This window comes from Synchiropus splendidus, chromosome 1 (genome assembly GCF_027744825.2).
Source record: "Synchiropus splendidus isolate RoL2022-P1 chromosome 1, RoL_Sspl_1.0, whole genome shotgun sequence".
NCBI classification, from domain to species: Eukaryota; Metazoa; Chordata; class Actinopteri; order Syngnathiformes; family Callionymidae; genus Synchiropus; species Synchiropus splendidus.
In genome coordinates, this window is record NC_071334.1 from 28195566 (window position 1) to 28223316 (window position 27751).

At 41.4% G+C, this 27751-nt stretch overlaps 2 protein-coding genes across 4 annotated transcripts; one reads left to right on the top strand and one right to left on the bottom strand.

Annotated features, from left to right (window-relative positions):
• The first annotated feature begins 5225 nt into the window (after positions 1 to 5225).
• Positions 5226 to 18974, top strand: si:zfos-911d5.4 (uncharacterized). Its single transcript, XM_053854489.1, has 7 exons — positions 5226 to 5375; positions 5572 to 5685; positions 5851 to 5951; positions 6635 to 6783; positions 7538 to 7766; positions 7974 to 8194; positions 16509 to 18974. The coding sequence occupies exons 2-7, from the start codon at positions 5582 to 5584 to the stop codon at positions 16674 to 16676; spliced, it is 972 nt and encodes a 323-aa protein (XP_053710464.1). The 5' UTR covers positions 5226 to 5375; positions 5572 to 5581; the 3' UTR covers positions 16677 to 18974.
• On the bottom strand, positions 13369 to 27558 carry bub3 (BUB3 mitotic checkpoint protein). 3 transcript variants are annotated; one of them, XM_053854485.1, is made up of 8 exons: positions 27410 to 27558; positions 26648 to 26842; positions 26488 to 26557; positions 26217 to 26368; positions 25941 to 26099; positions 25447 to 25624; positions 25150 to 25366; positions 13369 to 13492 (listed from the first exon to the last, which is right to left on the bottom strand). In XM_053854485.1, exons 2-8 carry the CDS (start codon positions 26840 to 26842, stop codon positions 13384 to 13386), a joined length of 1080 nt encoding a protein of 359 aa, XP_053710460.1. In that variant the 5' UTR covers positions 27410 to 27558; the 3' UTR covers positions 13369 to 13383. The 3 variants fall into 3 exon arrangements, with proteins under 3 accessions (XP_053710460.1, XP_053710462.1, XP_053710463.1); XM_053854487.1 differs by lacking the exon at positions 13369 to 13492 and adding an exon at positions 24264 to 24494; XM_053854488.1 differs by lacking the exon at positions 13369 to 13492 and having other exon boundaries at positions 24264 to 25366.
• Positions 27559 to 27751: the final 193 nt, after the last annotated feature.

Consider the following 27751-nt stretch of genomic DNA (forward strand, 5'->3'; position numbering starts at 1 on the left):
CAAATCACTTAAGAAGCACCTTCACACCGATTGATAAAGAAGCAGCTTGTAAGCTTGTCTTTTTTTTTTTTTATTATTATTTGGTCCAGACACATAATACAATTATAGCTTCTTCTCTAAATAAGAATTAATTTCTGACAGCACAGGAGAGTTGTTTAAATATACTGAATATTCAGTACAAACGCTGTGAATCCCCTTGTCACTATCATCATTTCACCACTAACTGTTCAAAAATGATAAAACACTTCCACCACATTGACATTTTTCCCAGAGAGATAAAAAAAAATAAGGAAACGCTCAAAAGAGAAAAGGAAACAAAGGCAAACCTAAGTTGGATCAATGCAAGGGTGACTGTCAAGGTATTTTTTTTTTATATTTATGTTAAAAAGATTTCAACTACAAGCTGGGAAGCTTAGTAAGAAATAATTTGAATTTTTTGGGGGGGATAATCTACTTAATCATTTATTTTAGAATTCAACACCTGGGATCACTGTCCCTTACATGTGAAATTCATCCAGTTTGTGAAGTGCAAATGTTCTTTTTTTTTCCTTTAAAAATATGCTGTTCATTCCATCCATTCTTCAGTCTCGACGCCAACAAGTACACATTGTTAAACCAGAGTGACAATCCACTGATGATGTTTTGCACGACTCCTGATTGGTGAAGCTCTGTGTGCTATTTGGGTTGGAACCAAACCCTGCACCCACAGCAGCTCTTGAGGACCGGTTTGGACGCACCTGGCCTGGGAAAGACACTGAACAAGACTCAGAACACAAAGAAGAACAGACAATAAGACAATGGTATAATAGTCCAGGGAGGCAAAATGCACATGACAGTCAGACAGTTGTCCAGTAAAATACAACAAACAGCAATGTGGTCAAAAACTGGGCAGCAGGTGAACACAGGAAACCAACAAAACAAAACCAAAATAGAAGCAGATCGTGACAAGCGCAGTTTCCAGAGTATTTTAATAGCCTTCAAGATGATTTTAGAACGTATATATTGTTATCATACTGAGAAATGGGAGTTCATCTGTGAGCGACAGTATTTGTTTGGTCATGTTCGGTTTGAAGTATTGCTGTTCCACCCCATCCTTCGACAGTGTTTGTGTGGTTGAAGAGATGCTCGCGCCTGCCCTCTTCTTCACAGTGTGGATCTCTGCTCCCCTTCACTGACAACAAGAGTTCCACGGGGGAGCTGAGGTCTCCCATCAGGACCAGTCTGCACCATTCGACTTAGTTTAAGGGCTCTCGCTGTAATTGCGGACTATTAGCGAGCGCTGCAGGATGGGCTCACAGCTATTTTCAAATATGATAAAATGTTCTCCTCTGGCAGTCCATGCTAATTGAACGATTAAACTCTAGCATCCAAATCGTCTCTTCATATGGTGGAGGCAACTACTATCAAATATGTGAGTAAACTCTGTGCATTATCACTCATCATACATATTTTGATGCAAAATATGCAATGGAATTATGAAGTATTTCCACATAATGCAGATTTACATGGTGAAGAGGTTGAAGGCCATTTGCACAAGGTCATCCTGAAACCACCCCTATTAGACATCATTTGGCGAAATGTGTCGGCCCTGTCCAAATTGGGGCAGTTAAGTACTTAAGACCGCTGCAGACGCGTTAATTCACCCAGTGTGGCCGAGTCCAAGCCATTCAGTCATTACGGCACAAGAGGAAAATGTGAGCAGCTGCATTAATGTGCCGCATTTTTAATCATCGCCATTGTAATGGCGACGCTTGTATGATGTAAACTACAAACATTTCATCCCTCTAACGCTAATAATTCAGCCAGAAATACACTCGCATGCCCAAGAACAATCGATAGAGTCAACTGTATTTTTGGACTGTTCATCCAAATGAGGCTCATTTGTTAGAAACCAGCGGAGGACACACACCCTCCCCCACCACCCTCAGTGAGGTGGAGTCCATCCATACAAATGTGAAGATAAAGGCCCATTCAAACAGGTTGGTGTCATTGTAAAAAAGAAAGGAAGCTGCGCACCTCTATATTAGTCTGTTTTTTTGTGCCCCTGACCTGTCCCTCAAACCCCAACCTCCAGCTTGTGACCCTCCTCTGGGTCCTCACCCCCTCTTTGGGAACCTCTGACATAGATAACAGTAGCATGTCATAGTATTCGGTTGCTCTTCAGTGAGATATTCAACCAGATGTTAAGCATATACTGTAACTTCTAGCTAGTCTAATGAAGGTTCCACACTGTTGGGGTGCCTGTTTGTTATTGGAACAAAGCTGAATTCATATTTGTCTCTGCTCCGCCTCTCCATCACCTCATGCACAGTTCTGTTATGTTCTGTTCCACCACCAGGTCTGTGAAGCCTGCATGTTTTTATTCAGGCCTCTGCTACTGCTGTGCTGGGGACTGGAGGTCTCCCATTTTATGACTTTGTGAATCTCTCTACACCACCTCTAAGAATCAAGAAACACTATAAAAATATTTGAATCATTTGTTTAATGAATAACTTATGCGGGGGGGTGGACCAAGGAGGAGCCAGTGGTTCAACTAGAGTCCGGATTTCAGATGGTTCAGAAGTGTTGCACTTATGCCAAACATTCTGAGCACCATGACTGAAGTGTTTTCATCCATCCCTTTCGCATCCCAGTGGACAAGTTGGAGAGGAAGACAACTCAACATTCTGAAAACACAGTATGTGTGTGACAATGTCAATGAAAATAGATTTGTGCGCTAGTTCTGTGGAACATCAGAAACAGTCCACCAACAGGAAGCTTTTTATCTTACTTGCCCCACGATCAAGTGTCTCTAGAGATGTAAACACATGTACACAAACACATGTACTGTGCTTCAATCTAAGATCAATGTCACAAAAAAATCTCATAAATGGACTGCAGATTATAAATAATAATTACAGTAGTGACACTTTAGTAACCTCTCTCACACACATGTTGATATCTCTATCTTTGTGGGGACCTCTTATTGACAAAAATGCTTTCCCCAGCATCTCACCCTAAACCTAGCCATCCAAAACACACAGCTCACCTTAACCAGGACTCTGAATCAAACGTAAACCCAATTATAATGACCCAGTTATTTCGAAGTCTTCATCCTTCATCCTTCATCCTCAAGGACTGCACTTGTGGGGTCTGGCAAAAATGTCCTGACAAGTAAGTGTGTTTCCTTAAATTTGTCCCTACAAAGATAACTATACAAGTACACACACATGCATCTGCATCTCTATTTTAACCCTCTATACCCTATAAGGACTGGCCGAAATGTCCTCACAAAGCAAAATGTCTGCACAAGATAAGTGTGTTATCAAAGATTATTAATATATGGACACACACACACACACAAAAGTTACGACCAGCAAAAGGGTCCTAACTAAGCCAAATGTCCTCACAAGGAGGTATTTGTCCCCAAATTGGTCCTAACAAGAATAGATAATCGACACACACACACACACACACAGGTGCAGGTGCACTGGGTGACATTATCAGGGACAGCAGACCGCACAGAAACCACTTGAAGTCTTCAGAGTACAGAAGATGAGATCAGAGTCTCACAGGTTAGACATTTTATCATGACAGGAACATGGAGAAAATGAAAACCTTCTTAATGCAGTCGTTGGGAAACAGTCACTTTAGACAGTCAAATGCAAATTCATGGAATTAACCAACCTAAATGAAGTGTTTTTTTAAGCACTCACGACTAAAGGAAAGTGTGATTCCATTGGCAATGAACTGCTCATTCTTCAGCAACAAGAGCTTCACAGCATTAAAATACAGTTTGCCAGTCAATATTTGACACCATGCTGCCACCCCCGCCAGATAACGGACGTCATATTACCTTACGCTTCTAAAAAGGCCAAACTCGGTGCGTGAGGTGCGTTTAATACATATAAAGGACATTAGCAAGTTCCAATACAAGAGCAGTGAGATGAAGATGATGATGATTGTGGACAATATTAAACAGCACAAAGATGCTTTTGTTCCCGAATTCAGCGTGTATTGCTTCTGCTTTAATTTAATATCTATTTATCTTCCTCCATTGTTGGGCTTTTATTGAGGTTGCGGTTATCCGTCCCATCTCAACCAGAAGTGAAGGTCAGCCAAGGCGGGGGACTGGACTTTATTGGCTTCTATATGAGTTGATTTGACTATCTGCTCCGATATAAAGCTTTGCCAGTGTATTTTGGGGCCGTGCGGATATTGTTTATCAGCGCATTCAGATGTTTGCCGCGTATTTACTGCTTGATTAAATATTCTTCATCACTTTTGTAATATCCTCTCTGTGGGCCTCTGCAGGATGTGGAGATGGTGTTAGCTGTGAAACAGAACAACACCATCAAACAAGTGTCCTTTTAATGCACAATATTGTTATTTGTGTTCCACGTCTGGAGTAGAGGTTGTATACAATGGCCAAGCTCAGGGGTCTCAAACCGGTCCTCATAGGGTCACAGTGGGCGCAGGTCTTTGTTCCACTTTAACAAATATGTTTATCAACACCCACTGCAGCCCTTGGAGCCCTTTGCAGATGCGTTTGAGACCCCTGGCCTAGAGGGGACTGTCAACTGAACAATTCCCACTGAAGCACACAAATAGACAAATGAAGAAGAGAGAGTAGCACAGAGGTGGGAGAAGTGCAGCCCCGGGACCACGTGTGACCTTTTTTACTTTTCAAATTGTGAATAGAAACACATTTTTCTTTTTGTCTGGTGTGATGTGGACAAGTGGTCCAGCCCACTGGAATCGGGTGGGAGGGAGAGCTGCATGTTTATGTCCCATTCCCAAAGTTGGCCATGGTAATCTCGACTTGACTGTGAGGGGGAGTAATGTCAACCTAACTCTGTCAACTTATTCTCAGGTTCAGCAGAGAAATAGTGTGACCCATGGTAATAATTCACGATTAACTTTAGTCTCTTTTTAAATGTTAAATGAATTTGTTTTTGTGTGATTCCTCACTCTCAAGCCTTTTCTCTTCTCTTTTCCTGGAGCTCCATTCCCTTTTTTTATTTCCTCTTGGTCTCCTATTGAACTGCTTCAATTCAAACGAGGAACGTGCTGGTTCAGATTCGTCCCGTCAACGTCTCCTTCCAAGTTCAAATGTTTCCCTTTGAACGCTGGCGCTGCGCGCCAGGAGACGCGTGCTGACGTCACGTCTGCGGCGGAGAAACATGACGCCGCTGACGACGCACGTGGTCTGTTGTTTACTTCTAGGAAGAACAGCTGGACGAAGGGGGGGACATCGGAAAAGCGCGCCCGTCTACTGTGACATCGCGTGGAAACCCAAGCAAAGCACGTGGATGAGCCAAAGTGACGCGCGGAAGATGTCGAAGTGAATGTGCGGCGGCTGGTTTTGTTTGTTTCCGCAAAGACGACTTCACTAGGTATTGTGTTTTTCTTTTTTATTCTTTTCTTTAACAACCACTGTATCAACTGTCGCCATGAAACCTCGTGTGTTCAGGCTGAAACACAACAACTGGTGCAATTGTAGAAAACGACCAGATGTTCTTTGGTCGTACTAACGTGAAATCCTCATATCGATGTCGTTGGTTAGTCGTGATCTATTTTTTTCCTTTGTAGATCACGCAAGATGCTTCAGCTCGGAAGTTTGTTTACTCTCAGCCCGAGAGCTTCAGAAAATTCCCCAGGCCAGAGTCGACAACAAACGCTACCTGAATTCGTGCTACATATCAGGTGAGTGTGAGGTGCTTTTAACACCTGGCTGTTACTAAAGGATTGATCCAGTTAGAAACAAAATACGTTGTATTTGTTGTGTTTGTTCTTTCACCATTGCAGTTTCCCCTGTAATGTAGCTTACGAACTAAAAGGATCATGTGCTTTTTTTCTTTTTTTTTCCAGGAAAGTCACTGGGCTGAGTAAGGAGAATGTTTACTGTAACCTGCGGCTACCAGACCAGTTCCAGGCAATTAAAGATGACATCAGCATTATTCTTGTAGCGGGTGAGTGGCCATGGGTTCTGATTCAAAATGTAGAATGACACCACCTGAGAATCTGTTTTTTTAAGTTTGGACGCTTTGCAACCTATCGCCAAAAATCAGAGTAACATAAAACACCCAAGAGACCATGTGTGAAGGAGGTTGCTTCAGGAGACATTTCTGTGCTGCTGCTGTTGAACATGATGCTGCTCTTCAACTGTTTCTCCAAAAAAATGTGTTTTTTCTACATTTTTTTTATTTCCAAATGCAGAAAATGTGAGGTATCCAATTGTGCCCTTTGCCATACTTAGCTTTTAAAGCATGCCTCGAAAATAAAAATCCCTCTGGATCAAGGATCTCATACTGGTCCTCAAAGGACCGTAGTGGGTGCATTTTTTTTCACCTTTTCACCAGTCAGGTGTCTCAGGACTGTCACCAGGTGATTGTCAGCTCAGTGTTGCTTGTTTCAGTTGACACCCGATTGGTTAAACTGCATGTGTTGGTTTGGTTGGAACAAAAACCAGCACCCACTGCAGCCCCTTTGTGGATCAGTTTCAGACCCACAGCAGCACAGCATTTATGGTGACAACAGTATAGAGTACAAAGTCTTCTGATAAGTTGTTGTTGCCAGTCACCTAGGAATGTCCTTCTAAATGTACATTATCAGCTAGACTGCTCAAATAAACTCAAATGTCCTCCCCACACAGGGCAAGGCCTCTACTGTATAGATGTCAAACTCTGGAGAGGGAAGGTCTCAGCTCACAACCTAAAGTGGCACATCCAAGTGCAAGAACGTGACCAATGCATCAGCAACACGAGCATCGAGCAGACAGAAGATCCTCTCAAAGCCATCCTGGTAAAAATGTAGCAGCCAAATAAAACTAATGCATTTATTCTTTTTTTAGGCTGTTTTCTCCCCAGGAGTACAACGGCTGATGAGTGTGTAAACACAGCTGTTCCCTCGTGGGAGGTCATTCCCGTCTGTGTAGACGAGCAACCCACTGTTTGAGTAGATGCATTTAAATATGGGTATTTGCTCTTTGTTATTTCAAAGGCATTGCACAAGCGTTTGCGGCAGTGTTACATTTTCATTTGTTAAACCCTTATTAGTTACCAGTCAGATGAATGCAACTATATATATATATATATATATATATATATATATATATATATATATATATATATATATATATATATATATATATATATATATATATATATATATATATATATATATATATATATATATATATATTTAAAACTAAAACTAAAACCTTTGGTCCAAACCTTCCCTTCTGGCAGCATTACAAAATATTTGATGGCTATGTAAATAGTCATGATAATGTACATGTACTAAGCAACATGTTATTTTCATTTAATGTGTGACTGACGCGTGAGCCTGGGACTCAACCTGTGCAAAAACACATTTGTCAACAGATTAGTATAAGCAGGAGGTATATGACTGTAAAGTACTAGTTTTGCAAAATATGAAATACATGTTAATAAATGGTAAGCTACACAGATGTGGCTTATTGACACTGTTGTAAGCCACTGTGAAGTAGTGTTTTTTTTCTCATGTGCAACTGCTAACAATCTGTGTCCTTCTCCAGGAAAAGACAGCAAATGTATGTGGGCACCTGAGAAGGAACGGTGTGTCTGTGCATCAGAACCAGGTCTTTCCCAAAGTCGTCTTTCTCTCTGAAGACTGCCAACTAGATGAGGAGCTTGAGAAAAAGACAGAGCTGATCCCTCACAACCAAATAGACAGCTTCCTCAGGTCTCTCCAGGCAGGTTACATTGGCTGGATATCGGATGCCCTCACCCCCTCCTGGCTCTCTGGTTAGTGATATTCGTTGCTTCCATTAGTCATTAAATAAATATTCAGTCATATTTCAAGTATCACATTTAGGGGCACAATACAGCTAGAGATGAACAGGTTCCTAATGTAAAGTGTGTACGCTAAGTTTAGTTGAAGTTGCATCATAAGATGGCTCATTGTTGTCTGTAAGGTCATGCAGCAAACTGACCTGTATTGTGGTCCTGCAGGTCATCTGTCATACAGACAAATGGAGTCGGTGCGCGGGGTCCTGAAGAAAGTGGGAACTTGGGATCTGATGCAGCTTCGTTCGGGCGAGCAGCTGAGAGGAGACTACCAGGGCTGCCAGTATATCGCTGTCAACCGTCAGGACACGGACATACTTGAGTTCTCCGGAGTCAAGACTCTGTCCACTGACTCCCTGTGGGCCCTGCTGGGTCACAATCCTCAGGTCAGTCCTCGGCAACGACACTATTCCCGAGTCGATCTTGGTTATTCATGAACGACATGCTTCAACCAACGTGCAAATATCCACTCCATACCCAGCAGGTGGCAGTAGTGGATTGGAAACAGTGCTTGTATTATGGCCCCATCGACAACCGATTTATATTAGCTTAAAGAGAATTACCTTTTTGGCTGACAAGCTTCATATTATAGGTATATATGTATGTCTTTTTAATTTGTGATTTTACTATGACAGTAATTCCTCCATGCCCTGCCTCTCATTGCAGTCCTGTTTATGACTTATTTGACAATCGCAGAAGACTCCCTGAGGCTGCAACAGTTTGCTCACGTGTCAGTGCATTTGTTAAATGAAGTAAAGGTGACACACCAACAGGGGTCAGAGATGTTAAGGTCCACTGACCTACACTCAGCATCCATCAAAGTCTTGCAACCAAAAATGCAGCCGGCGTCTGTCACCCCCTCAACATCCAGACTTTACTCTCCCTCCAGCTGCTGTGTATTTGATACATGACCCCACAATCATTAGACCGTCTCCTTGTGGGCCGTTTCTTTAGCCCGAGGGAACACACACACACACACAAACACACACACACACACAGTTCCTGTAGCATATACAGATCCTCTGTCTTCTTTACTACAGATGGTTATTTGTTTTATTTGATTTCATTTACATGCTTGCTGTGATAATCGACATCCATGATGCTTGTCTTTAACATTGTGCCACCCATGACAAAACTATCCATTCTTGTGTGCAGCAGCTGCCAGGAGAGTCTTGGGGGGGCGGCAGTGAAATCTGATAGCTCCCCGAGGCATATTTTCAGAGGCTAGAAATGATGCAGGCTTTTGATTTGTGTCTTGTAAACACACTGTGGCGAGAAGATCCCTGATACCGGTGACTGTTCCATTCAGGCATCTGTTTGGCTGCCAGTGGTGACCACAGATGCAGCCACAAAGGCAACACCGAGGTGTGTTTTCAGCAGGCGCAGTCAATTACTCTGTGGAGAATGGGATGTCTACAATGGCCCAAAGTGGAAAATGATTGAGTGGAGAGGCTGTAATTTATTAATTATGGTCTATATTCTTAGACCGCAGCCCCGGCTTCATTCAATTTGTATGGATTGAGCGGTAATTACTGTGTGTGTGTGTGTCTGTGTGTGTGTAAAAGACAGACAGTAGCAGAGAAAGTAATAATCATGCAATAATTTCAACTGTATTTTGGTATATGAGGATTTTACTATGATTTATTACCGTCAGATGATCAGTCTTTGGAAAAGCTATCATTATAAACGTTAAAAAAAAATCCTACGCACTTTATTCCATGTTTTGTTGTCGGCAGATCCATGCAGTTTGAACGTCTGTCAAGATGAAATCCAAGACAAAAACAATCGAGCAGGTTCTTGTCTGTGTTTATGCCACTACATTTTCATTTTACTCTCAAAATGAAAAAGCTCACGTGGGAGTTACTGGCACCCCTTTCCTCACCAAATTGTTCTTCTAAAATGTGTTGCTTGAGAAGTCCCCACAAATCTCACCTCAAGTCAACCCCAAGTCAAAGCCCTCGGATGAAAGCAGGAGAATCACCAACATCTCAGTTAACAGAGAGCACAAGTCATCATGTTGCTGGAGATACGTGCTGCCTATCTCTTCTGAGGGATTCTTCAAAATTGTAGCTTGTTAATGTCACACACTGGAGGCATTCCTTTCTTTGGAGCGTCTCCCAGGATGCACATGACTATGAGGAGAGACCGGTGTGCGGAGTGGTTATAGGGAAGGCATCAACAGCTTTGTGGTGTTAATGAATGGAGGCAGACAAAAGGCAAACAGCCAGGGCCACCATTGAGCTATTGTGAATTATTTTTTCTTTCACTGAAGGATTTGAATTCAAGTTAGACAGCAGAGAACACATTGTTAAAAGTTGGACATATTAAAGCTATGTCCATAAAAAAACAACATACCACTGTAGTGATAAGGTGGTTGAGATATTTTAAATCCACTTTTAAAACTGAACTCAAAAGTGACCAATGACTAAAGCAGTGTTTTAAAGCAGTATTATAAATCTGACGTGGAAATATCTGGTAAAATATCAATTTAGGATATAAAGTTTGACGTTGTGCACTTCTTTTGCTCAAATAATTTGTTTATAGTGAAGTATTTGAAAGTTGTAAAGACCAATAAAATCAAGTATACACTATAAACATTTGCTCTGAAAAACCACCTCGGTCGCTGTGTGTACTTCTGACCCAACCACGCATTAGTTTGTAATGAATATTAATGGCTGTGCAGTTATTTTAAACATTTATTCAAATTGACAGAAGCTCAATCTCCATACGTGTTAAGTAGGTGTGGGGAAAGCATGAACTCTCCCAGTTGATGTTTAACTAAATTAACAAAAGAGCGTCTGAAGAGCCCTTTTCCGTAGCCCGCTGAAGCCCACTGTCTGATGAATTTTGAGGAACTACAGAGTCACCGTCACTTTTAACGTATGCACTGGACTCTTCAGTGACTCGAGTGAAAAAAAAAACCCTGGATTTGTACGCCGTTTAATCAGTCCCTATTACAATGTATAACTGGCTTGAGTGCTAGTGTCTTACTGAGTTCATCACAGACACTTGTGCTCCTGCGGCACTCTTCTTCTCATGTGTAATTGCATGGTTAACGTTCCTCTGTAGCTTCCTACACACGCTCTTGTGCTGAAAATGATTTCCAACCCTAGTTTCCTTTCAAGAGTCGTGCTGCAATTACAGAAATTTCGAAAATCCTGGTTATATCCTGCAATTTTCAACGAGTGGAACAAGAAGATTGTGTTTGCTGTAAGACTCTCCACAGACAATGTTTTCTGTTGCAGTATTGTAATAGCAAATTCTCAGTGTTTCAGGAAGAAACGACTTAGCCTGAAGTTCTATAAAAATAAAAAAACAAGAGTTGATTCCAGATGCTTGTCATTGATGGGTCATATATTTTATGTCATGAACAAAAGTTCCCATTGGAACAGACAAAATTGCCCCCGTTATGTCGCATTAATACATGAATTATTCTAACTGCGTATTATTATTTTAGATATTTTCCAATGTATTATTATTATTGTTGTTGTTGTTGTTGTTAATATGAATAATAATAATGTCAAGATAAGTGTAACAACGTGTTTTCCACTGTTATGCAGCTTGATCAACATTTCATCCCAGTTTGCTTTTGTTCCAAAGGGAAGTACAGTTTCACTAACAACCACGTTCCTTTTGCCATTTTTCTACTTAATATGTCTATCTTTATCTATTTCGCAATGATAACATGACATGGTAATACTGAATGTACTCTCTTCCACATCGTAGTGTTTGGTCCGCATATTGGCAGCATTATTCTTTTATATATACGACAAAAAGATCTTGAGCTTGGAGCATTTTTCCAACAGTGTTGACCCAATTGCTGTACTGGTGAAGGACAAAAGTGATGGTGCAATAATTCACAACATATTGGGAAGAGAGAGAGAACATGACTCGACGATAAATGACTCAAAAGCCAGTTGAGTTTTTAGAAGAGGTTTAAAAACAGGGAGTGAGGTGGCGGCCGGTCACCCCTGAGCTTGAGAGTTGCTTGGTTTTGGGAGAGTTCAACACAAGACATGAACAAACAGTCATCCACAATATTGGTGTTCTGAATATTCCATCAAAGGGATGCACGCTGTTTGAGTGGTCAAACAAAAAGTCATACGAATCACAGTTCCTTTCACTGCCAGGCCAGACTCTGCGGGGTCATTAGAGCCAATCCCAGCTGTCATCGGGTGAAGTGTGTGCGGTGACAACGGCAGCTATTATCCCCTTTTTTTTATTATTACAGTCATCCCCACAGTGTCTGCTGCGTGATATGATCAATGGTGACTCATGAATAATGAAGAGTCTGAGTGCTGCGGAGACACTTAATTACAGCTTCAAAAGCCATTCTTGATAATCGAGGAGAACAAAGTGGACCGACTGGAACCATTAGAATTTTTTATGAGCACCTTTTTGCCCTTTTTTACGACGATCATAATAGGATGCCAGGAATTGAACAGCTGAAACAGCTGTGGTAGATATAGTGGATATCAAACTCCTCTAATAGGAAATGAATCATGAGCCATTGAGAGATGTCTGTGTTTACTGTTTTTGTCTTTGCAGTCTGGTTCTAGTCATTTCCTCTGACCACCTTGGAGGTAATGTAAAGGGTTGTTCCGCGGCACGTACAGTATTTAAGCGCCAGCCCTGCCATCTGTTACAGTTATGTGAGGTAAACTGGTTAACAGACACTTTGGCCCATTGTTGTTTTCATAATCACCCTTAATAATGGACGGCATCAATATGCTTTTAAATCAGATTTGGGAGTTAATGGAGTCAGATGGGGCCAGTCGGTGTATGCTCAGGGGGCTAATGCTGTTAGAGATGTTCGTAAAAAGCAAATTAAATCAGACCTAGATTGAGCTCCCCAAGTCGACCAGACGACCAGACCTATTGAGGAGAAGGAGGGGAAAGGGATTCGTTCTCCAAGCATTCACAGAAAACGCACTTATCAGGTTGGAAGCAAAGTTGGAGCAGACTGAATGGATGTAGACGAGATGGTCGTTGCGGAGTTGAATGGCTTCCTGTGATCTGAGGCAGGTTGTTTGGAGACAAAGACATTAGACTGCAAGTATCTTTGCCTCGGAGTGCACTTGCTACACTGTCACTAAAGTCGCATGTCTGGATACAGTATAGGATTTTCACTCACTTTACCTTGACCTAAGCTCAGCTGTGCCGCCTCAGGTTGTTGCGCTAGAGCTACATGCGTACTAGCAGTGTTTGAACTTGGAATTGCATATAGCTTTTGTTGCCAGTCTGATACTACATGCAGGGTTATATAGTGTTTCCCAGTGTTCCTCCCACATCTGCGTCTGTGAACAATGAGCCGCCCGTCTGAAGCCCGTATGGCGTTACGCTCACTCAGAGTTCAGCTGAAACACGGCACCCATCGCTCCAGGTAACAGTTGCTGCTGACTGATACTCCGCCGGGGTCCTTTGACTCTATCAGGAGAAAAATCTGAACTTCATGAATGGGGATACTCACAGGTGGCGACACGTCGATGCACCGTCACACACTTCAGCCGCTGAATTTGCTGCACCTTTTTCATGCTCTGCTTGCAGAGATGATTCAACTTTACTCGAGATTATTTCAACCATTTTGGCCAAGTGTTGTCTTCTGCTCAGGAGGCTGGAAGAGAGAGCGGTTCGTTCCGCTTCCTGTCCAATCCCTGCCAGTGATCGGCGAATCAGAGTCGGCACTGTTAGCAGACGGTAAATAAGAGCAGCAGATCAACTTGTTGAAATGTGAGCAGTGATGTCATCCACACAACTCACCCCCCCAATCCCAACCCTGAAAGTGAGAGGCGGATCACGGTTAGGTGAGCTCTCGGTCCTTTGTATGACACCCGACCTTCAGCCCGAGGGTCCTCACAAGTGTCACACACACTTGGACCTGTCTGTGCTTGAAGTGGTGATTGTTGTAGACATTGACTTGAAAGTGCTACAGTTTAATATTATCAGGACGCTGACAGGTTGATAGATCATTTAACCAGTTTTAATTTGCTCAGTCTGTCTAGGTGTCATGTGACTCTATTAAGAAGAGTTTTTTTTTGTAGTTGCCTCTGTGACACAAGTTTTTTTTCTCTTTCTTTTTGTAATTTAGAAGTGCTTAGAAGTATTTGCAAGCATATTCTAGACCTAATAACACTACTGGAAGCCAGTGATTGAATTTTCTCACTTCAGTGACTTTTTGAAAGATTAGGTGCATCAGCAGGGCAAACTTGAGCTCATTGACACCTTTGACCACCATTCTTAGCACTTCAGTTGTATCTCCACCTAAGATACAATTACACTTCGACCCCTCTGCTTCAACTGCGTCTGAGTTTCGCTATACTATAGATATAGTTTTAGCGTTACTCTTAATCTTGGTTTGTCGCTGCAACCATTGTGATAGCACTTCATTTGGATATTCAACTCCTATGTCAGGAACTGAGAAATAGATTTTGCCTGATAACAGTGTACATTTGTATATTTGTAAGACATCATAATACGGCTCAATAGAAGATGTTTTGAATGTTCATAATCATGTATAGTAGCTTATGATAAGCTTTCTGAATGGGTTCGGGGCTTAATCTAGTTATAAAGACTGAAAAAACCCTCACCACACTGTATAATGTTATTACAGATACAGGACAGGCCAAACGTTTGGACACATTTATAATTCAATGCCTTTTCTTAATTTCCACAACATTTACATTGTTGATTCTCAGTGAAGGCGTCAGATCTATGAATGTTCATGTATGGAATTATGTAGTAAACAAAAAAGTGTGTAATTACTCAAAGCACCTTTTGCTTGGATTACAGCTGCGCTCACTCTTGGCTTCTCGTGAGGAGCTTCATGATGTAGTCACCTGATAAGTGTTTCAGGTGACTACATCATGAAGCTTATTAAAAAAGCCAAGGGTTTGCAGCGCTGCCAACAATGCAAATGGTGGCTATTTTGATATTTTATTTATTTTTACATTTTTTTAAAATTTCCACATAATAATAATAACTGTCCTAGCTTTGTCTCTCACATGGAGTACGTCTGTGCTTAGCCGTAAACTCCTGAGTTGTTGGCTTGAATAAACTCACGGTCAGTGTTTCCATTGAGAGCGTGCCACACTCTTGATTCCCTTAGGAAACAAGGAAAAATATTTCTCCTTGCCTCGCTTTGATACCAGTGTGTGAGTAACCATTCAACTTAAGTGGACGCACTGAACCATTAAATGACTCAGTGGATTACCATCCACAACTATTTTTTTTTTTTTTTACTCGTCTAATTATTTTGTGTTTGCTCCTCTGTCACCACCTGCCAGCCGGGCGTTTTACTAAATTAAAAAGCCTCAAGTAGCCTGAAGTGTGCGATGGCATTGTTAAAAAAAATCATGTTACATATTTCTGCTGGATGAGACACAATAGTTTGGCTTTTCTCTGTGTTTTAATGCGTCATAATAACTAAATAAATGGTGCAAAGACTTGAGTATGCCATGGCGGCGGCCTTTGTTGCAGATAATGAGGGTATCAGCCGGAGTGTGCAGGTGTTTGTGCGTGCCGGGCTGTCGCACTTCCCATCAGCCCTGGAGCTCAGCAACCTCTTCACTATTAAAATGATCACTTTCAATAGCAGACAAAGGAAAGAGGGAGCATATCTAGTGCCGGGTATTTTCTCCACCTCTAATGCTTATCTGCCTTTTGATGTCGGTCTAATAAAAGGCCTATTGGGCTTTTACAATGACCTGCGAAATGGACAAGAGCCGATATACTGGGCTCTGACTGTCGCTGCCATTAACTAAAAGGCCCAGACATTATGGAGAGCCAGTGGATGAAAGAACAGGGGAAAAAAAGTAATAATTGAAAAATTGCCTAATGCTAAAGTGAAAGAAAATGGAGCTGTGAAAAGGCACTGTAATATTCTGTTATCTGGTGTAAATGCAGCCAAACAAGAGAGAGACAGCGAGGTTTCGTGTTTGAAATGGACCGTGGTTCAATTACCCGCACGTCTAAATCTAGTTAAGGCTCCATTGTCAGGCTCAAACACAACAGCCACTTTTCCTGTGGTGTTAAAGTGGATTATGGCCTACAACCTACCCAAAATCACCCAAGGGATGACTCTGCGCAAAATACAGGCGAGAATTAAAAATGCTTGCAGGTTAATTTAATTTTTATTCTGGATCAGACCACCACTGCTCCGACTCAAAATGCAGAAAAAAAAGCGCTGTTTTATGAAATCTATGGACTAAAGTTGTGTCCTGTCCATCAGATTGCAAATCAGATTCGTAGGGGAAAAAAGACCTGTCGTGCACGTCCTTTCAAAGATCTCCCACTGCAGATGAAAATTTAAAATTTCTCAGTGATACACAATAATGCTGTTTCACGGACTATTTATCGCTACAGTTGCTAGTTTACAGTATTAACAGGTGGATTATGTCTTCGGTTTGTCTGTAAACAAGACAAAATGTTGTGTTTCAATGGTCAATTGATGATAGTTAGATAGTAGTAGTTTTCACAAATTGTCTCGTGACATTTATTACTGTGACATTTCATTAAATTACCAGATCCTGTATTGTCAAACAACATGTGTTTTCAACTTCATTTTAGCCATCAGTTATTTGCGAATTATGTATGACAATTTTGTGTTTATTTTTGGTGATGAATTAATCTTTATAAGAAGCATTAAAGAGGCATTGTTTGACACTGCCCTTTCACACATGGTTTTGTTCTCTCCAACTGCAGGTCACCGCCAAACTATACAAGCGTGGCTCCCCCGGCTGGCTGGGTAAGACCGTGACCGCTTCCACCACCATCTCCTCCAGCACCTTTGTCGTCTTCAAGATCAGTGGAGAGGAGGCGGATTCCAAAATTCCCGCTGGTTCTATTCACAGCATCACACTCAGCATATGATGAATGACAGTGAACTGAATGTGGCTCGACTGAATTTAGTGGAGCTGAAGTGTATGATGAGAGACAGCGAGGAAACATTGCTCTTTATATATGCAGTTAAATGCGTGACTTTTTAAGGACAATGAATTTGGGACTATGCAAATAGCACAGCAGCTCATCTTAAGTCAACACTTCCATATGAATGGACACCTAGTGTTGTGTATTGGCAACTGATTTTCCACTTCAGCTTTGAACTTGAGCAAAAGTACATTCAAGCAAGTGCCTTATTCTGAGTCTAGTTCTGTGAGTGACTTTAGATGGGAAAATTAGTGCTCATTTCTAGAAATGAGTTTGTAACTGAATGGGGAGAAATGAGCACTAATGTCTTTGTTGTTGTGCTAATACCCACAAGTCGGTTAGCCAAGCTGCTTAGTTAGTTAATCATTACTGTCACCTGGTTACCACTGAAGAATTATTTGTGTTAAATCAAGTTGTGGAACAACTGATCTCATTTGGAAATGCACTTGAAGTGTGACCATCCAGTCAGCTGCATTTACAGATGATTATATATATCTGTGTCCCGAGGAACAGGTTGTGAAGGCTCACTTCTTTTGGTGACAAAATGCACCTACGTCAATATCAGGTTCAGGTGTGACTCTTCTTCACAGGAGGTGTGTGATTTGCGAAACTGAGGGCTTTATCCGCTTTATCCCCACTTTGTTTACAGTTTTTTCAAGAGAAAGCTATGCAGTTGTCTCACACAAAGAGTCTTCATTTAATGGGCTGTTCAAATCTACACTTCATGACTGACATTAGGAGAGAAAAAAAACAGAAGTACAAGTGGTTAAGGTTGGTGGAACGTGCCCGCCACTGCCCTCAGAAGGCCTCCTTTAAACTCCAAGGAAGGGCAGTTAAAATCTCTCGCAGCCAAAGCTCCACTTCCCTGTCAGTCCAAACCAGCTGATGTGCACCGTCCTGCCTGCACACTTGGACCACCTTTGTGTTTAACACCAGTTGAATGACAGAGACTTGGCTCAGTTCTGTCTCTCTGTTCCGGTACAGTATCATCGATTCATCGACTGGAAAAGGTGTTTTTCATGCGTACGCACACACAACAGGTGTTAATTAAGATCATAATGCTGACCTAACCGTCTTATATCATGCATCTTATGGTCTTTACAAAGTAATAACTTCAACCTGCAGCAACGTCAGGTTGAGAGACTTCATCAGGGAGAGGACATTTGAAACATATGAATGACTCTGTGAAGTTGGATTTGGAGATTGGCTGCTCTTTAACGTAAGGTTTCACGAATGTAGACGCATATTTTGGAAGCGCTCACCAGTACTATTCATTCACAGCCAGCTTGAACGGCTGTGCTAACAGCTAGCAATTGTATTCTTGGTGCCTGGCAATGGCCTAAACTCAGTTATTTCCATCAAGATATCAGTGCCTTTAGCTAATGCAATAGAAGGAGCTCTCTGTGTGGATGTTATCTTCAGCTACCTGAAAACATGACTCTTAACTCCTCTTTTTTACAATGTCTGTTTTACCTGAGGGATGCTGACAAAACCACTGTGTACGTTCATATTCAGGTCATTTGTAGAGCAAGGTGTTTGCATGTTTTCAACTAATGTGTGACCTCTATAGGGATTTGTTCAGGTACTGCTCACTCTTGAGCAGGTGTCACAAATGGTTGTTATTTCTCTTCAAGCACTTTTAATGCTGAGTGGAGGCTCTTCATTTCTTTATATTCCATGTGAGTGTCTGTTAGAAGGGTTTGTCCTCATCTGCTCTGTTATAATTGTACAGGAACTTATCAAGTATGGTGTTTTTGTAAGTGTTTGTAATCGTCAAACTCAAGTGTTGGTCATCCCCCCCCCAAAAAAATGTTTCAATACAGGATCCCGTTGCAATAATATGACTATTGTTTCATCATGAAGGTCTTTGATGCCACATTAAACATGTTTTATTCAATCAATTTTAAGAATTTTGTTTCAGCTGTTTATCTGGTTTTAAAATATTGGTGCCTTTTTTAACCGTGGTTTTGTCTTTCAGTTGTGACTTTATGTACTTTTATTGATGTTTGTAGACACGTCAGCAAATGGTTGAATGGTTCCATTAGTTGTCTGTTTGTTGTATTACAATTATACTGTCATTGTTGTAAGTTGGAGTAAAATAATCTCATCTCCACATCAGCTGGAAACTGTAAACAACAAAGGCTGCGTCCTCTCAACTGTAACTGAAAAGAATCATAGTACTGTGGATGGAGCCTACACAAGCCATTGGTTATGTTTATGTTGTTGTTTAGCGTAATGACTATTTCCTGTGTCACAATAAAAAATTAAAGTCAGGACAGTTGTCAATTTTTCTAAATTGCATGTGACATGAATGAGTTATTTTTTAACAACTTCTTACAGAAGAACAGTTTCCGTGCTAGCACTCGCAGAACGCTGGCTGAGTCAAAACAGCCATATTCAGATTTGCCCCAGAATATTTTGTCATGTTATAACTAGGTAAGTCTGATCAATATGGGATCTGTTCAGACTGCACAATGAGTTTACATAGATCTATACAGAAATGCAATCATCTGTAAGTACGCCGCTGTTTTCGTTTGTGGTGACGCATGGAGTCAGTCTGTGTTTTTGACCCAGCTTTTGAACCATCTTTGACCCCTGCTCATCCGGTCACATCCACACAGTTTAGTCGACCAATGTGTAACTAAAAGACAAGTGCATTGGAAACTTAAGCATTGTGAAAACAGACCAGAACAAATGCAGATTGTGTAAAATGGCTGGGAAACCCCTTACATTAAAAGTATGACAGAGAGGAAGTCATTTAGTGAAAAGACTTATTCAGTTGTTTTCATGCCAATAACTACAATTTTATGCTGTGAACGGTGGGATCTCATATTATTTGGGAATAATGCACACTTCAGGACCACCTCGCAAACGTGAGCGTGACAGCTATTAGTGAGGTGAACAACATCATCCATCATGGACCTTCATTAACTCTGACCTGCTTCATATAATGTTAGCAAATGTGTCAGATGCCAGATTACCAGGAACTATGAGAAGATCAATAGTAGAAGAGAGAAACGTGCGCTGCTCGACGGCTGCTGGCACGTCAGCCACAAATCTGACAAACAAATGCGCCGGCCTGAGGCTGCAGCCATCAATATTAATATAATGTGCTGACGGTGACGAATTAGAGACAGACTCCTCCGTGTGTTTTAGCCACATTGATCTTTTGGCTCACATTAGTTTAATGCTTAATCTGCATCGAGTCGATGCGACAACACGCTGGTCATAATGTCCAATAATCAAAAGTAGTTTACCAAAACAGCGACATTGATGGAGTCGTGTAATGCACCGTGGCTAGCGATCACACAGACGGAACTCACTCAGGAAATCGCAAATGTACTCCATGTTCAATAGCATGGATTTTTTTTTCTACTTAGCAAAACGTTGGACTAAAATTAACGGCACATATTGATAACAAATCGTCATATTGAGGCCTCGCAGTGTCTGATATTGAGGACACAAAGGACAAACGTGTTTAAATTTTGATGTTAAAACATTTGACTTTGCTTTAGTTCTGCAGGCAACATCAGGTATATGAGCATTGTTTTATGGTGACTGTGGATCACACTTACATTTCTTACATTTATTTGACATGAATTTAAGTTTGTGGCGTTTAGAAACTGCACTTTCTTATCTATTCTGTGCTTCTATGATAATGAATTAAAGCTGCCTGTAGATGGCTAAACATTCCATCTGATATTACAAATATTTTACAGTCTCTGTGCAAATAAGAACAGACTTATTATTTTGAAAAGTGTCATGATGATTAATTATTAACAGTTATTTTCAAAACTGTTTTGCAGGACTTGTTTGGTGTCTTTATTAAATTGAAGCATCTCTCAGTCTTATGTTTGTCATGAGCAACAACGGAAACACGGTTAGCATTAAATGCATTACTGTTAACATCATTATGTGGTTTAAGGTGTTTGCCTTTTGCATTAGAAGTAAACTGTCATTGTGACTATGATGAAAACACTTGTTCACTCGATCCCTTTACAGCCTTCCTTCGTCCACCTTCTTGAACATCCACATAAACAAAGTTCAGTTACACAACTCCAGTAGAGTGCTAAGAGCAGGAAACAGATCAGCAGTGCTGTCACTTAAGACCCATGAGATCCCCTCTGCTCCGAAAGCAGCACCACAATACCCCTTGTCTCTTGACCTAGATGTCATCCAGACACTGACTTACAAGGTACAATTAATTTATATGATGCAAATGTGGACTGACAGGAAATGGCTCGTATTGATCTGTGATCTGAAATTATTGGCCCCGGGGAACTCAGCGGTGTCACCCATGAGTCACACTGTTGACAGACGGAGCGATTCTTTTTTTGGATTCTTCAACAATCAACACGTAGTTGTCGGCTTACCGCGTCATTCATGCCGAGAATCCTCCAACAGTAGCAAGTGAAGGGTGAAATAGATACACACACTTTAGTAAATCCTGACTGCAGTGAATGGAGGGCTGAAACTTGAGCCACAAACTTGTGGTGCATTAGTCCTGCAAAGCTAACCACAATTACTGGAACCGTAACCTCTCACCCAGTGGCCACGGAATTATTCATCAACAAGGGCTCGTCTACAAGAAAGGTGTGACAGCGAGGCGAGTTATTTACCTTGAGTTAGAGATAAGTTCTCCAAATATCCATGGGCAAGCTGCTTTTATTTCTTATCAACACAGACAAAACTGTCACTCCAAACTAATCCAACAGGAGCCTTTTTACAAGTCATCGGATTCACAGACATCATTATGTTTTTGCAAACACAACATTTTTATGGACCAATAATGTTTTCAGTTGGATAAACATGACATTTTATTAATCAAACATTAAAAAAGGACTTCAAGATGGTTGTTGTCCAAACATGATAATTGGGTTGTATTTTGGTGCGGTGGGTTCGTGTGTAGTTCCAGGGAGTTAGAAACAGGATTATGAGATTATTTTGCAAATATTTTATGGAGCCACGCCAAAGCAAAACAGCCTTGTGTGACACATATGACAAAAATGTGTGTCATATGAGTCATTATTACAACGGCTTCTTCACTGCACGGCCAACCATCATTTCAGATATTTATTAAAGGTAAAGGACCAGCATCAGACTAAATGTTATTTATAATACAAATGTCTCACACTCCATTCCTACATGATCAATTAGTGGCACAAAGCCTCCGAGCCAAACTAGAACCTCGGAGCGTCTTTTGATTTACTGTAGCCCTCGCCCCTCTGAGCCCTCCCCTGTTCCACCGCAGGTCAGTCCCATGTTCCCCAACTGCCTGACTGGAAGGAGATGGATAGCGGCTGTGGGTGTGAAACCGGGGAGAAGTATAAATGGCCTTGAGCTGTTTTAATTACACTCTAATGTAACTACATTACCAGAGGACATGTTGTCTTGCCCACTGACGGAAGCTCTTTGGGGGCAGCGGGGTGAGGAGATGTGGCAACCAAAGTAAAGCCTCAGCCATTTTTGGCTAGTTGAGCAAGACAAGCAGGAGGGGACCCAAGTCTGTGTCCAGGATTTACCACTTGTAAAGAGGTGCCTGCTGCTGTCCACTCTGGATGTGCAAAAGCAGCGTGATAACAGAAGACAGAGATTCTGGACATTGAATCTCCTCCGAGGGCCACAACTCTTATTTTTCATCTGCATAATGCATCTCTGAAGAGAACATTTCAAAAACACCATTGGGAGGTGGCAATATAACAGTAGAAAAGAAGGATATCTTTAAGTGTGCTGTAAAACTTTCCAATCATATTGCACAACTGTAATGATGAAGTAACACAGTCTGAAAATAACTAGAATTTAAATTATATTAATCACACTAATTAATCTTAAAAAATATTTTAAAACATTTCATTATTTATATGGTGACATAAGACTGTATAGATACATCTTGCCAAGTTCAGGCATGGTGTAGAGAAGGTCAGCGACCAAGTGGATAGATGGAACAGAACAGCAGGAGACTCCGTTGTTTTTCACTTTCGAATGAGTTCGTTCAATAAGGAAAGACTTCTGTGTTCAAAGGGTAAACTGAGCTCAACATTTCACTTGGTTACCTTCCACCTCACATGAGCGTCATCCTGACATTAGAGGCCAGATAAAGCCTTGTCTGATCCATCCACAGTCAACATCTGAGCCTCCTGTGGTTGGATTAAATGCACTTGTCAGGCTTTTGGGGCAGAGTCACCCGCTTTAGCCGTCAAGCCATGGTTTCATGTTGAGCCAAACTGTCTGCACCACTCCTGGGGTGCGAAACCAGAGCACATCCACACATGCTTCAGTGGGTCTTTGCCAAAGCAACCAAATACTGTAAATGAATCATTACGGCGACACCATCTGATCTAGAGAGAGATTGCAATCATTTACTGGATGACTGTTTCAATTCTTTGATCACATCACTGAGATGAGTGAAACAAATCATATATTGCCCACCTTGCCGTGCAGGAACATTAAGAGGGCAAGTTTAAGAAATGCAGCAACAAATCTTCACCAGGTATGTGACGCAGATCGAGACACGACCTCCCTTCGATACGGATTCAGGTCTTAGTTCCGTCTAACTTCCAAAAGCAACAGCCTTTGAACTCACTGCAAAAGGGACTACGACTTAGATCTGCACCTGCCAAATGAGCTACTGTCCAATTCAGACAAACAAACCATAAACAGTTCTGATGCACTCAAGATAGTCCATTGTCCAATTTAGCGGAATCCAAAGAGGACATTAAACAAGGTAATTCACTTCGCAGCCGAGCAGCGACCCCTCGGGCTTCTCTTCCATCTGCCCCATGAGTTGTAATAACCTTTGAAAATGAATGCCATTTCATATTAAGCTGCAATGATAAACCCACGTCAAAGACACGGTCATTATTGACAATCATGGGAATTAGTTACATCATATGACCAATTCCGACTAATCATTTCCAGGATACCGCCGAGGAAGATAGAGCCATTAGGAGGAAAAATTGGCGCTCTTAAATAGAATAATTGACGTCGCTATCTTCTCCTGTGGTTTGGCTGAAGGGCTTCACAAATCACATTAGCCGCAATTGAAAATGTGAACCGTCGGAAGAAAACAATAGACATGCGCTAGACTTCAGTGGGACCTTGTCCAAATTCATATCCCTCCAAAACAGCTCAGAAACACGAGATAAAAAACAAAAAGACATTTCTCTGAGTGATTCACTGATCTTTGGAGCCACTTCTACAGTCATTAATTTGAAGTCGTACATTTAAAAAAATGTTGTGTGTATTGAATATTTTATGTTGTATGTGCATATTTTTAAAAAATGGTTTATATGAAACTAGATTGCCGCCTGCCTAAAATTGCGACCCCTTAGTACCACCTTAACACCTTGTCAAGGAATAAAGCCATAACTTTGATCATATTTTTCTTTATAGAAATGACTGAAGGCTTTTCAATAACACGTTTTTATAGATCCACATGCATGAGTTAGGTCCACTCCTATTCACAAAACACATGAATCAACTTACGCACTGATCCCAACTGAAATGCCAAGACAATGGGTACAAGTTGAGTGGAAAAAAAACAAAGATTTATTTAGAATATGAATTTACCGACACAATGAAATATTTAACAGAGAGGAGGGGAATATTATTAAAGACATTAAAAAGACACAGAGGAAAAAGAAAACTGTAAAAGAAGGGAAAGACAGGGCTTTATAGTAAAGTTTAACAGGACGCCAGCCGTTAACCTGAACACTGGCTTCAAAAGCAGAGGGAACCAAACAAAGGCAGACTTAAGTTGACCTGCGAACCAAGAAATGGAAAGATCCATTAACTTCAACACAAATATTGGACGCAGGTGAATCCCAAACACCAAAGTTTTGTAGTTTTTTGTCGTCTCTTTTAACATATGGAACATAACACAGTTGGCTTTCACATATCTATAATGTTAAATAGGGCCCACAGAGAACCTCATGAACTTTCTCATCCTAAAATGACTAAAAGATGCACATTAAAAGTGTCTTTCTGAACAAAACGCCCACTAACTCACACAAGGTCATTCCACTCTAATTACAAAAGTTGTAGTAATTTGATCACAAACTGACATTTAAGTAGGAAGAAATAACTTATTGAACCCAACAATGTTATTGAGACAATCCTCATGCTGTCTTAACTTAGCCCTTAATGGTCTCAGGTGTTAAAACATTTGACATGTCAGTGTAAACAGTGGCAGTTTTTATTACACAGCTATTGATGAGCGGCATGTTACAATGAGCATTTGGGCAGTGGGTAGAATTCTTCTGTTGTAGCCAAGTGAAACGTTATGAAATGCTTATGAAAAACAAACTGTCTAAATCTTATCTGCAGCCGTGAGCAGTTGAACATAGAACTTGGAGTTAGAGACATTGATAAGCCACAAGTGGGACAAACTGACACTTGGTCTGGGGCTTGGACTCACTTAGGCTTAGTTTCAGCATCTGTAACTTGGCGAATTACGATGGAGTCCTCCGGGTGGCTGATGTCGCCCTTCTCGTACATGTAAGAGGCTGCAATGGCGAGCAGGGTGCCATCGTTGTTGAAGGAGAGCGAGGCGATGCTGGTGGGGTAGCGGTGGAACTGGCAGAGACGTTTCTTGTTGAACGGATCCCAGATATTCACAAATCCGTCGGAGCCACCTGGAACAACAACACACAAAAAAAACACTGTACAACTCGCTACATTTCTTACTTCACTTTGCAGTAGAAATAATCCACACCAGTGGCAAACGTGTTGTGAACGCTGTGAAACGAGATGGCATTGACGGGGTAAACGTGTTCGATCCCCTCCTCCTTCAGTCGGTGGCATTTAAAGGCGTACTTCTTCTTCTGAACCTCCTGGCTCAAGTCCAGGTACTCCACAGCGACACGACCCTCGATTGAACTGAGGACGTAGCCCTGGAGACACAAAATACCAGGTTACCCTGCCAAACATTCAATGCAGGAACTTGTCAGAAATATAATATTGCATACACCTGCACATTATCTTTAATGTACAAATGTCTCTGTTCTAAATGGCATTTTAATTAATAATGTGGTTTCACAGGGAGTTGCTGCAGGTCTTTCAAAATGCTATAGTGTTTGTCTGCTTCTTTGTTTATACAAGACGTTATACTTTAAATATTTATAGACTGGGTGAGATTGTATATTCCAAAGCTCATCTTGCTTTAAGAGCATCTTCTAAATCAGTTATGTGAGGAAAAAGGAAGGGTACCTGCTTGTTGGGGAACGCTCGAATGCAACGTGTCTGGTACTTTAGACTGGACTCTCGCCTTTGCTGGACATAGCCCATGTTTCTCAGATCCCACACCAGGACACGTCTACCAGCGGTGCCAACAATCAGCCTGTCTCCTGCCACTGACAGTGTGTACACCTTGGACAAAAACAAGTAAGTGTGACACTCCCGTGCTAGTCAACTACAATCATATGCTAAATATTTATTTTACGCATACACACACACTGAAGCTACCCAAACAAAATTACTTGATACCTTCTCTGGCAGACTAAATGTTCCAGCATGGCATGGTGTGCGTGGATCCCAAACACGAACTGACTTGTCCCAGCTGCCCGTAACCATTACGTTAACTTCGGGGCAATATTCCACACAACGAATAGGGGCGTCATGTGTTCCCACTATTGTGTCTGTTTCAAAGCACAGGGAAGAACAGGATATGCATATTAGAAAAAATGGACATGGTTCTAATCTAACATGTTTCTTTCTGTATTAAAGAAGAAGAATTTCTGCATCATGCATGTCATACCTTGGTCTGTGTTCAAGTCATGTGTTTTTATCTGAGCATCCAAACCTCCACTCCAAGCGTGTGTTGGATCCTGGAAAGAAAAAAACAAGAATAATCTCAATGATCTTCATGATTTCAATTTTAAAGACTCTGTGATTGTTTGGACAAAAAAGTGACATACATAGAAAGCACAATCAAGAACCGGTGCAGTGTGCTGGTACTTCATCCGCATCGTGTTGTTTGCAACATCATAGAGACGAACAGTGCAGTCCCAGGACGAAACCAGCAGGAACTGGGATGCACTGGGACTAAACTTTACAGCCGAGATGCCATCCTCCGGCGTCTGGTTCAGTTTGTACTCATTGGCGGCCGTCATCTGAAAATAATCCAATACAAGGTCAGCAAATGGGTCATTACACGGATGAGTGAGACAACGCTGTTATAGGTTTTCAGTCAATGTGTGTATTCTGTTTACATACATTCACTTCCCAATATCGTTGAGGTCACTTAACTATAACCTTATTGCCTTTACCTGTTGGAGGTTAACACTACAATGCTGTCTGATGCCAAACCACCCTACATTGGGCTAACTAAACATAAACATAGCCATCAACATTCATTCATGTTAAATAAGAGAGAAAGCACCACACAACGGTCACCCTGGTTGTCAGAACCGATTCATAACCGTTACGGGCGGCTCTGCGCTAGCGATTACTTTTACTATACTCTAAATGCTGCCAGTAATGTACTTTATTATATAAGTACTCATTAATCGTGAAAATAGAAAGGTAAGACGCATTCCTTTCCAGATCGCCAACACATGTTGTTATGCTAAATGTTGCTAACACAGATCCCACTCCCTCAGGAAGCGGCCGGTAGGTGCTATTGCTAACATCGCGGTCAGCAACAGCCGACGTTGCTCCTTTCCGCACTCCCGACTTACCGCTTGAATGTCAAATCGTCCTGTAATGTGTTCACCGTCTACGCACACGCCTAAATAAAGATATTGCGATATAAAATGTCAAATAGTGAGCAGCAACAACAACGGTGTGAACACAAGTGGAAGTGCTGCTCGCAGACAGGCGTCGAAGCTGATTGGTTGCGACAAACGTTCAAATTCCCGCCTGGAATCTGATTGGGTGAAATGTGCTAACGCATTGACGTAAGATGTACGTGGATCATGTGACTTAGTTACGCGCACAGCTTCCTGTTCTTGGCTTCACAAATAAAGCATGAAAATCAAGTACGTTTATTTGCGATTAAATTGGAAATGTTTAATGTTTTA